This window comes from Electrona antarctica, assembly GCF_951216825.1.
Source record: "Electrona antarctica genome assembly, chromosome: 11".
In the NCBI taxonomy this organism is placed as follows: Eukaryota; Metazoa; Chordata; class Actinopteri; order Myctophiformes; family Myctophidae; genus Electrona; species Electrona antarctica.
Window position 1 is genome coordinate 25263584 of NC_136792.1, and position 12073 is coordinate 25275656.

The 12073-nt window shown below is 43.2% G+C and overlaps 1 protein-coding gene across 1 annotated transcript in view; it reads left to right on the forward strand.

The window, feature by feature from the left end:
- Positions 1–10491: 10491 nt before the first annotated feature.
- The window catches only part of nek3 (NIMA related kinase 3), a 42254-nt gene continuing 40672 nt past the window's right edge, over positions 10492–12073 (forward strand). Inside the window, exon 1 of the mRNA XM_079515089.1 lies at positions 10492–10844. Within this exon, the coding sequence (XP_079371215.1) occupies positions 10728–10844 (117 nt within the window). The 5' untranslated portion in view covers positions 10492–10727. The remainder of the gene's footprint in view (positions 10845–12073) is intronic.

Here is a 12073-nt window from a genome sequence, read left to right on the forward strand (position 1 = left end):
TATTCATTTGGCTCCTATTTTGTGTAACAAACGGCGCTTTATGGATTGGCTCGAGACCAAGTATTCAAAGTCAGCTCATTGAAAATGCAGCTGTAGTGGGTGTATATACTCATTAACACCATCTCCCTCTCTCACAATACATAGCATCCCCCAGATAATACCCCCCCCCCCCTCCCAAACGCACCACCACAACCTCCACCACCCCCATCTGAGGAGTCGTTCTCTTTCCTGCTCGCTCGCTCACTACTCACTGTTTAATACATAAATCAGTAGGGTTCTTCCCTGCCTTCTGCTGGCGCTCTGATCTGCACAGTGGATTGATATGAGCAGCGATTGTTGTTACAAACGGTGTGCTCTGTGGACCAGATGTCATGAGCTCCGCTATGACACAATCAGGTCAAGCAGGAAAGCACTCCTTCCCCTCTCCGCTGTTCATTTTCACCAATAACACACAGACCCAAACAGTGGGTGCAAAATAAACATGTTTAATTGTGTACAGTTTTCAAAACAGGTCACTGCTGCTGCAAACTTTAGATCAATCTTAGCCAGTCTTGATCACATGACAATAGAGATCATGTGTACCGATTTGTGTGAAATTTGGACATTACACATCCAAAAATGTGTTTTACATAAGTCGGCCTCCTGGTGGCACTATAAAGTGCATATGTGTTGGGCTCTAGGGAGTCTGTGGATACAAAATTTTACACAGATCGGTGCAGTTATAGGTTAAAACACAAATCGGCCAGTCATAGTTTTGTTTAATGGCGAGAGACTGTGCACCGATTTGCGTGATGTTAGGACAAAATCTACTGTCAAAAAATGTGTTTAGCAAAAATCGGCCTCCTGGTGGAACTATAACAGGCCCATGTAAAATATTTGGGGCAGAGGTTCAGCTGTGGCATCCATGATGGAGTATGTGTTTTGCAGTTTGGCTGCGATCAAGACAGTGCAAAACATACTCTCTCCCCAATGCCTTCAGCCTGGTGGAGACAAAAAGATAAACGATCAAATAATGAAAATAGCTCATAATGAGAGCTTGTAGATTGGCTATTTTGACATGACAAATCTATCTTTCGCGAGTCCACTGAAAAACTTTGGGAACCAATGCTACAGATAGATGGATGGATGCACTCTGAGGGGTTTCTTCATACAAACTAAAGACAGTGGAATGGATCACAGTAAAGCGATCAGCGTTCATGTAACCACTTGAACCCATAGCTTGAACCCTATAGTGTCCCTGTTCCAGCTACTTTTGCCAAAAAGATTTGGTGTAGGCCTAGAGGGGGGAAAGAATCCAATGTACCCATCAAGTATAGCGAAATGTACTGAAGTGTTAAAGGTGGTGTATATTGTTTTGGTTAACACAAAAACGTTTTGTTTTTTTTTGTTAAAAAGTTAAAGCTCTATGATAGAAATCATTGCTGTTATGTTTGTTCAGTAACAGGCTCCGTATTTCCAAATTCATTTTCAGGGGCTACCACTCACTCTATAGGCATAGGGAATCCCTACTGATTACATTGGGCTTATGAGCTTTTAGCAGTACCTGTGAACCAGTAGGCAATCTAGGCATCCTACCTGACACTAGGGTCTACATTTCTGAATGCAAGTAGTTCTCAAACACTCTACATTTCTAAATGCCAGTAGTTCTCAAACACTTACATTTTAAGAACCCCATGATTATTCTGAGTGTACGAAAGGAACCGAATGGACCTGTAAGGGGTTCCGTTCATACACTCTAAGAGTTACAGGCCTGTATAAGGGTCCATTTGCAACCCCCTCAAGGGGTTCCTGGCCTTGGACCCCACTTTGAGAACCAATGCTCTATATAGATTGGTAAAATCTAGCCCTGGCCCAGTGCGTTAGTGAGAACTCGCTAACCCTGCCAGGAAAGCCTCTGCTGCTCACGGGTGCAAATTCCACTGCCGTGTGAGGTGTCAAACTTTAGCAAAAATTAACTAAACCACTTTGGTACTCACCGAAACTAAGCCTGTACTGTTTTGCGTTGGTGAAAGTCTATTCTCCTGGACCCAGCTTCTACTTTTATACTTACCCCAGCTTTATACTTTTTGGGCATAAAATAAAATGCAATATTTTATTTAGAGCTCCCTCTACAGATCTGGTCAACATAAATTTCCCTTGCCTGGACGGTTAGCTCAACCGTCAGGCTGCTGAGCCAGCAGGTTCGACTCCCGATCCCGACGGCCTTTGCCGCGTGTCTTCCCCCATTTCCTGTCAGACTACTTTCATCCTATCAATAAAGGCAGAAAAAGCCAACAAAAATATCTTAAAAAAACAAAAACATAAATTACCCTTTGACCAGACCTAGAGGGTACTTTAATTAAATGAAATGGTGACATCATGGAGACCCTTAGATCTCCATATATGGTTGTCAGTCTATCCTATGTCAGTCTGACATCATCAAACTCTCTACACTCAAGACACGCTATATATGGCCATGAGCCCTGGCCATGAACCCACCTTGTAACATCACGGCTCCATATATGGTCACGCCTCGTGACATCACGTGGCATCATGGAGACCCTTAGATCTTGTGCATTTTTTGGTCATAGACACTGACCTCGTCTAACCCTGGATGGAGAAAACGGGATCATCACCTAGATCTGCATATAGCTGCATATAGCCGGCCAGCAACTCTACATCCGACCTCAATCCCTTATATCTCCATAATATGGAGCTGACCTGTTCTGGTTCCTTCCTGTTCAGACATTCCATATGTTGATCTGACCTCATCAAACTCTGTACACTCAAGACACGCTCCATAGCCTATATGGCCAGTACAGAATTCATTCCATATGTTCATCTGACCCCCCATGCCCAAAGGGCGAGGTCGCTTCTCGCCCTCAAGGTGTCTTACTGGTTATAGGCTACTTAGTTTAAACATGAAGCAAGACAGTTTGAAACAGCAGACTAGGCTGCATTTACAATATACTCAACAACATTTCTAACATAAAACTTGTGTACTTAAAATGCCTGGGTTCACATTCTGGCAAGTGGACTAGGCCTAATTACTGGAGGGAGCTATGAACCATGCATTGTTGGTATTATGGCTTAATTGTTTCCATTGGGTGGGGTCCTTTAATTGTATTCAATTTCATCAAAACATTTCATGATAGACAAAACTAAACTATACTGTTGTAAAACGTGTTGAGGGAAGCTACTTAGTTTGAAAACCCACGAAAAAACGAAATAAGGTTAAAACCGTTAAACAATAAACATGGTAGGGACTGGGAGGAAGAGTATAGTCATTCCAACAACTATGGGCCGGCCCGGGACTCGGAACCCGTCCTGAAACAATCACTGTTAGCAAATTAATTTACCTTAACGTGAACTGAAGTGAGACTGCAGTTGGGACTTGGGAGGCAACAGTAACGGCTGCAGGAAGGTGCTAGCCTGATTATCAGACTGTAGCTTCAGTCCACTCAGAGAGTGGGCGGGGTCTTTGGGCTGGATCCAGGCTAGGAAGGTGCAGCCGTTAACCTTATTTGATGTGCAGATCGTCACACAGCAACTTTGTGTTGTGGTTTTTGCCGATAACATGTTTTCCCCAAAAAATAAATAAACAAAAACAAAAAAACACAAGGCTACCAATATTTACAAGCTGCTCTACAGAAAACAACAAGCCCAAAGTCATAATAGTTAGCAGACATGGGCTGGCAACACACGCACGCACGCATGGAAGCGCACGCACGCGCACACGCACACACAGTTATTTTGGAGGCGTGCCTCCCACACATTTCAAACGCTTAGGTGGCTACGCGTCGAGACTACTAACAAAGACGCTTTGAACAAATACAGAAAGCCAATTTAGGGAATCTTGTGTTTTGTACCGCACCGTCCACTACTCTGCGGCGCGTCCGGCTACACACTGTGGTGTGGTTACCCAGGCAACAGCAGTGTGTACAACCACTGTGTACAACGATGCTAGCTGCGTGACGTCACGTTGACCGTGTCTGCGTCGCGTCCTGGCTACACACTGTGGCACATGGTTACCCAGGCAACAGCAGTGTGTACAACCCCACTGTGTACAACGATGCATGCTGCGTGACGTCACGTTGACCGTGTCTGACGTCACGTCACGCTAACGTCCAATCAGAATCGCACTGACGTGGGCTATTCAAATGGTTTTCACGTTTTAATCTCAGTATATTGTTGACGTCTGTCAGAGGCAGCTAGAGCTCTACAGAACTTGTGTTGGAAGAAGACAATTGTAGTAGGCCTACTTCTACACTCCTTTGAAAAACGACAGAAAGGAATTGTGAATTATTGTAGCTTATTAATTCAATACATTTCTGAAGAAGAGCAAACAACTATGTATTTTCAACGGCCTAGCCCACTTTCAGCTATTCATCAAGATAGGACTGATGCAACAGCACACTGGCAACAGTCAGGGGAGGAGACATTTAGGAGATGCTTAAGAGAGGAGAAGAAGCCAAAGTTCTCCAGACACTTAGGAGCCGGAGAGAAGCCAAAGGTCTCTAGACACTTAGGAGAGGAGAAGGAGCCAAAGGTCTCCAGACACTTAGGAGCCGGAGAGAAGCCAAAGGTCTCTAGACACTTAGGAGAGGAGAAGGAGCCAAAGGTCTCTAACATCTCTGGCCAAACTAATGGCCCTGACTCACTTGCAGCTCATTTCCAAGCACTTGGTCCTGAAATGAGTCCTTTTCCAAAGAAATTTGTTATTGAGGTGTTCATAAGATATGGAGCCAATCTAAAGAAGGTGTTCAAAAGCTTTCATGGAGCCATTCTCTGTGGCATTTCAAATGAGTTTATGATTGATAATAAGCATGAGAACAAGGGAAACACAAGCTATGGATCAGATCTCTTTCAAATGATTCCTGAAATGAGTCCTTTTCCAAAGGAATTTCTGATTGATAAGCGTGAGGATGAGGGCACTCCGGTGAACTATAGTGACGCAGGCTCTCACAGTCCTGAAATGAGTTTTCCTACTAAGGAGGTTCTTACTCGGGGAGAAAAGCAGGATGTGAGCAGGGCTGCATACTCTGCACTCACACAGCGTCGTCTTCCCATCTCGTCTGTGAATAAACGTCGCCATGTGAAGGAGGAAGACGCCGGCCACAAACGGCAGAAACTGCAGGAGACAGACGACAGACGCAGCAACAACACATCTGTGACTTCTGTGCACCCAGTTATAGTGAGTGCCCACAGCCACCCCTACTTCAAACCTCAGCCGCATGCGCCATTCAGAACACCTCTCGTCCCGTCATTCGCACGTGCACAGTTTGTCCCGCCATTCGAGCATGAGCGGTTCCCCCCGCCATTCGAGCATGAGCGGTTCCCCTCGCCATTCGAGCATGAGCGGTTCCCCCCGCCATTCCTCCCACCATTCGAGCATGAGCGTTTCCCCCCGTCATTCGCTCATGGTGAACTGTTCCCCCCACGATTCCAACCGCCATTCGCGCATGAGCGCATCCCACCACCATTCCACCCGCCATTTTCAGAACAATGGTCCCCACCACCATTCCCCCATTCCTTCCCGCCATTCCATCGATTTCATCGAAAGTCCTGAATTTTGCAAGTTGCAGCTTTCTGGTCAAACAGTCAGCTGCAAATGCTTAAAGCTGGATAAAAGACAATACGACATCAGAATCTAAAACAACTACAAACTGTGTGACTTCTTAGGACTGTCGGCATGGTGGAAAGGTGGACCAGAGGACAGGACTGTCGGCATGGTGGAAAGGTCAAAGACCAGATCTTCCCGGTGTGTTTCCTGTGTGACAATTTCACATTTATTTCACAAAGCAGTATTAGAATGTTGGCCAAATAAACTGAAATAGATTATACTACTGTATATGATACCGAAAACAATTCTATGAACATGTGTATTTGTTGATGATGTCTAAAGTATGTTATGGGAGGTGACTGAACCAATAATTGTGAAATCTATTACCGGTACATTTTATACATAATATTTATTATTTTGGCTTGTTTCATTGATGTATAAATAATGGTATTTTAAATAAATATATTTTTTCAATCCTCAAAATGTGTTGTTGTCTATGTTGAATCACATTAACACAAAATGTAGGCTATACAATTTACAATTTAGGCATTTAGCAGACACTCTTAATCCAGAGCGATTTACATTAAGCAAGAACAAAAAAGCATGGCAATACATATCACATACATAAAGTAGTTATCATGAATCATATGTAAGCTAAGAACGTCACAGTGGAATATCTATATAATGAAACTATGCATTTATACTTTATAGTGCTATGTCTACATAAAATGCTATAAGTCTACATAAAATGCTATCTAAGTCTACATAAAAATGCTATCTAAGTTACATAAATTGGGCTTTTGCATACGCCTGTAAGGCAAGGCCAGGCCATGATGGATGGCCAGGCCATGATGGATGGCAAGGCCATGATGGAGTCTGAAGAGATGGGTTTTCAGAAGAGATAGAAAAGAGAAGAAGAGAAGTTCAGTCTTTTCTGGGTTCAGCTTGAGGTGGTTAGAATGTCAGCCAGGCTGACATCTCACTATTGTCAGCCAGGCTGACATATTTGGCACATTGAGAATGTTATGACATTACTGCATCAACAATTTATACAAGTTTGGGTAATTTGGCATCAGAACAGATGTAAGCACAAGTGAGAAGACTTGCTGGTTATTTCTGCCTGACGCACCTCCGACGGTGCCATGGTGCCGGCTTCAGGGTCATCAGCTGGGAGCGACCCTTCACAGATGTTTCGCTCCTTTAATCCCGGAACATCTCTGGGTGCTTTTGTGGTTGTGGAATGAGTCCCAAGGGACTGCATGGCAGGGACGTCCATCTCCCTGAGTCAGGCGTGGGCTGACCGCATACCACAGCATCTCAGGGTGATGGAATATAGCAGCAGGAAAGGTTCCCTACTGCCCCCTGTCTAAGCTCCTTGTTTTCCCCACGATTTGTCATTTCTCCTGAGCCACAACCAGAAGCTCCCTTGTTCTGCCTCTGCCAGGACTTTGAGGGCCTTCTTCAGCTTGGAGCCTTTGATCCCAAGGGACTTTAGTAGCCACTGGGTGGATGCTCCAGTGTAGCCTCTACACCCGACTTCCACTGGGTATGTGAAGGCTCTCCACCCTGCTTGTGAGCACGCACTTGCCAGCTCTGAATATTTGAAAAATATCACACTTGTGTGAAGTGAGGTCCTCCTTTTATCATGATGATCATGACATTGGGTGACGAACGTTGGGTGAAAATAACCCGAAGACCTGCCTGTAAAAAAAAACATTGCTTTGTTATCAAAGGGTCCATCAAAAAGGGCTGACTAGGCCTGGGACGACCTTTACAGTCCAGGCACCTATAGGCTGGTAACCAGCCTGACAGTGTGTTGTGGGTTAGAGTCCCGATCCTGACAAACTTTGCTGCGTGTCGTCGTCGTCCCCCCACTCCATCTCCCTCCCTGTTTTCTGTCGACTTAAGGACCTTGCAGACTGAACGTGTTTTTCGGAAAACCGGTGGAAAAACGCTGTTAAAAATCCTAAAAACGCAGCAGTGTGCACTGTGCAGACACTTTTACTGTGATCGATCAATAAAGGCAAAAAAATCTGAAAAGAAAGAAAATCACACCTGTGTGAAGCGAGGGGCACTCTTATCATCGTACATCATCATGACGTAAAATAGACACTATTTTATGCCTATTTGCTCAGACACTATGACGTAAAATTCTCAATTCATTGTCAATGGAAATTTAATGTTTGTTTAAGACAAAGTTTGTGGACGGTAACTAAAAGCTGGATGTAGGAGGTGCTAGCGCCCCTCAAAACAAAAAGGGAAAGAAGAGGGCTGACTAAGACTAAGATCTTCCAAGCAAATTTGTTGTTGTTTGATACATTTGTTTTGCTGTATTTTTCCTGAACAAAATGGAGCCTTTTTGGCAAAACAGGTCTACCCATGTGCTGTGAGCAGATGTAAAGGGGGTGGTGGTTCTGGAATGGCAGAATTCACTGCTGAGCCTTCTGCAGGTATCGAGGGAGGGCTGATTCATGAAGACATCTGTGATGGAAGGTGCCAACATGATAAACCTAATGATATATACAGTTTCATTCATGTCATGCCAAATTCACATGTATTTGGCCGCAGACCCTATCTGAAAAGATGTTATGCCAGGCCGGGACGCCCATAGAATATTTATGATGTTGCAATGTTTAAAGAATATTCAAAATTTCTCAAATGTTTTCAAGATTTTTTTGAAAATGGCAGATATACAAGGCTCACCCGACACGTTGTGAGCTTGTAGATCAGCTATTTTCAAATGGCTAATAGGGTTAAAGTTATTCTGATACTGTAGGTAGTATTTAAACATTTTGCTGAGGACCGTCTGGAACCCCCTCAAGGACCCCTTGGGCATCCCCAGACCCCACTTTGAGAACCACTACTCTAACATCCAAGTCAGGTTTCTGTGGAGACTGTGGTTAGTTTAATCACAGATGTGCCATCAGGTTCTGTTTGTATTAGCCAAAGAGACGTCTGGCACATTGGGAACGTGTGGATAATGTAAAAGTAAAACACTATAGCAGCAGTGGTTCTCAAAGTGGTGTCCGGCACCCCCCGGCAGTCCTTGAGGTTGCTTCAGGGGGTTCCCATGCAGCAAAAGTATTCATAGGAACTGAATGGATCCTCATAGCTCTGTAACTATGATTGTGTACAAATGTGTACACTCAGAGTTATAGGGATGGGGGTCCATGGCCTTGTCTATGATGCACTGCATGCACTAGGTCCTAGTGCATGCCAAACAGGCGGTCTTTGAAATGTAACAGTTTGATGTAAATTAGGACTAAACCAAATTTCAGCTTTTAAAGGTTAGCCTATTTCTACATTCTGGTTGTATCTGTATTGATACAGTAGATATTTATCTACTATGCCATATAGGGTACCACAGAAGACTGTTGGCTTTGGCTGGTTCATACTGTACAGTAGCGCTCAGAGAATGAATTTAAAGGAAAATGATTACAGAATTCAAGATTGTTTTCTAGAGATCAGGGTAAACCTTTAGGTTAGAGACTCATTGCCTTTCTATAATTATAAAGATCATTTTGGAATTATGTTCAGATAATGATTGCATGATGATTCCACAATGTCAAACGAGCGTGGCTTCAAAAAACAGGACAGGACAGGTATAGGCCTACATAAAACAATACACTAATGTTGGCAAGTTGGTGTGCGTCACATACATTTGGCCTAGGACTCTCCGAAATTGGGATCGGCATCTGACCTGAAAATCTGTTATCTAATTAGTAGCTCTAATCCGATAGCATGTATTATAATGTAGTGCAGCTCGAACATCACTGTTAATCCGTAGTTTCTGGTCAGGATAAATCCATGGCTATACAGAGTTGTACGTGTTTTCCCCAATGGAACGTCACGTATAACAAATGGCATTACTAATACGCTGGCCTGATAGAGTGCATACAAGATCCACTACTATCTGAAATGAGATTTCAGTTTCCCCCGTCTGACAAGCATCATTGACTGCTTCCAAATACGAATAGAGCGTCCGAAGAGACGGAACTCACAAATGGAATCGAAATGTTTTTAATGAATATAAAATGAGCAATATATTATTATATTTATTTGGTTTGGCGATGAAGATTTTCTTTTAGTTAGGGAGCACACCGCATCTCACCTACCAAATAGGAGGCATCCTGAATCTCCCCATAGTACATAAAAGCAGGTCCAAAACAACTGCTATTCATAGAAGGGCAGCAGCAGCGGCGGAATGAGACAACACAGCAAACAAGCATCATTGTTTAACCACATGAACCTCTATTGTAGACATGTCATAATAGGCGTTAGGCGGAACATTCAGCAAAAATAGGTGAACATTTGACATAAATAATAATAAGAAAGAAATGGGTCTTGAGTAAGACTTGCTGAGCCATGAGGCCCATAGGGCAGGAGCCTATCTCCTGTCCTGTTTCTGTAGAATGAGGCAGCTTGATACTGTACAAGTACACCCCCTGGACTCTATATGTCGCAGGGACATACCCCCAATTTTTAGAGTCTTTGGAATCGAACCCCAAGCATCCTGCAGTCTCAGGGCGGACACTCTGACCACAAGGCCACTGAGCTGGTTAAATATCTAAAACTATATTCAAGAGACTATGACTATTGACTAGAGTCTAGAACTAAAATCAAAATTTGTAGGTCCTCCTGGTGGGCCGGCTCCTCACTGCCAGGAGTGTGTGGGGACTGGGGAGGAATCAATTGGCATTGGGGAGAAAAGGGGGTAAATATTAAAATACATTATTTGCAATTAAATAAGCCTGATACAGGTCACGGCACCGTACTGTTCAGGTTTGAAGCTGGCTATAATGTTTTGGGTATCTGAACTTTGCAATAGCCTACTGTCTGTAACAAACATTTTACACTGCAGATAAAAGTGCACGCGGTCTCGACGTATTACGTAATTACGCAATTGTACGTAAAGGCTACGTCATACAATAATAAGGAAGTACCGCGGCTCGAATTATAAACAATGGGATAACCACTAAGGATAACCATGGGGGAAACCAGAGCGGGGGAAACAAACAAACTGCTCTGTTGACTCGGTTTCATTTTATGCATATATATAGCGTATCTTAAATCTTAAAATATAAGGTAACATAATACAGCAAGTAGTCCCATTGTATGAAAAGCCAAGGGGCCCAAATAAATCCATGTGGTTATTGTACTCGCAGTGGGGTTTGTTTACAGAGGCATGGACGGCTACTCAGTGCAACGTGTTATTGGTGAAGGGTCTTTCGGCAGGGCGCTGGTGGTCCTCTGTAAACACACTGGCGACCAGTATGTGCTCAAACAAATACGGCTTCCCACGGTAAGCATTCACAAGAGTGACAAAAGACGTAACAATTTAAAAAGCTATGGGCACCTCAATGTAAAATTGGCTATTGGGTCCAAAATGTTAAACAAAAATATTGGGAAAACGGTGTTAAGTAATGTAAAGTATAGGCTACATTAGCTCTGGTCCATAGCTAAGGCTACATGGTTAGAACATTATTGGACATTTCACTAAGGTCTGTTAGCCCCACTAGCCCTAGAATGTCTGTTCTTACATAGGCTGTATTTCATGTATGTATGAGCACAAGACATCCTAGGCTAAAACATGTACATCCAATAATTTTGGGCATAATTAAATATCTGATGATGTACATCTACTACATTGGACAAAATAGCTTTAAAATATAGTTTTACACATTGATGTGCCTCACTCTGTATTGTAGCCACTACAAAAGCTACAACAGCAACAGATACATTGATCTGGTTCCAACCTCATCTACAAAGCTAGTACCACCAGTACATTTTTGGGTACTTTATTTACCTCCAAAACTTCATTAGACAGTGCAAGCAACAGATACAAAAAAAAATAACACTGGCCAAAACGACATACCAAAAACAGAAATGAACACTTAAAGCTAAGCTCTCCCCTGATGTTCTTCCTGGCTAGCCTCAAGTCAAACTGAACAACATCTCTTCACCTGGAGCATGCCTGCAACAGGTGGGACAAACCAAGCACAATCACAGCAATAAATACATACATAAACAAACAAACAAACAAACATATTTAAAACTCGTTTAAACCTTGCGTGTTACTTTAAAATGGGACATTCTGCATAATGAGTTCTTTCTACTTTTGGCACTTATATATTTTGATACCAATACTTCTTTTATTTTTTTTAAATGATTTTTTTGTGGCTTTCGCCCTTATTTTGTATGGAGAGAGAGACAGTAGGCTGACAGGAAATGGGGAGAGAGATGGGGGGAATGACATGCAGTAAAGGCCGTTGGGATCGTGAGTCGAACCTGCGGCACACTGCCAGACTGGATTACCAGCCAAGGTGCCTGGACCGCTGAGCCACGGCCCAGGCCGATTACTGGACTTTTACTTGTATTTCTACATTGCAGTATTGATACTTTATATACTTTACTAATAAGTAAGAAATCTGAGTACTTTTTCCACCACTGCGAGTTGTTAAACACTGATGATTTGGCAGTCTGTCTTCAGGGAGGGAGCAGAGTGTTAGTGGTGTCTTACATAATGACAAA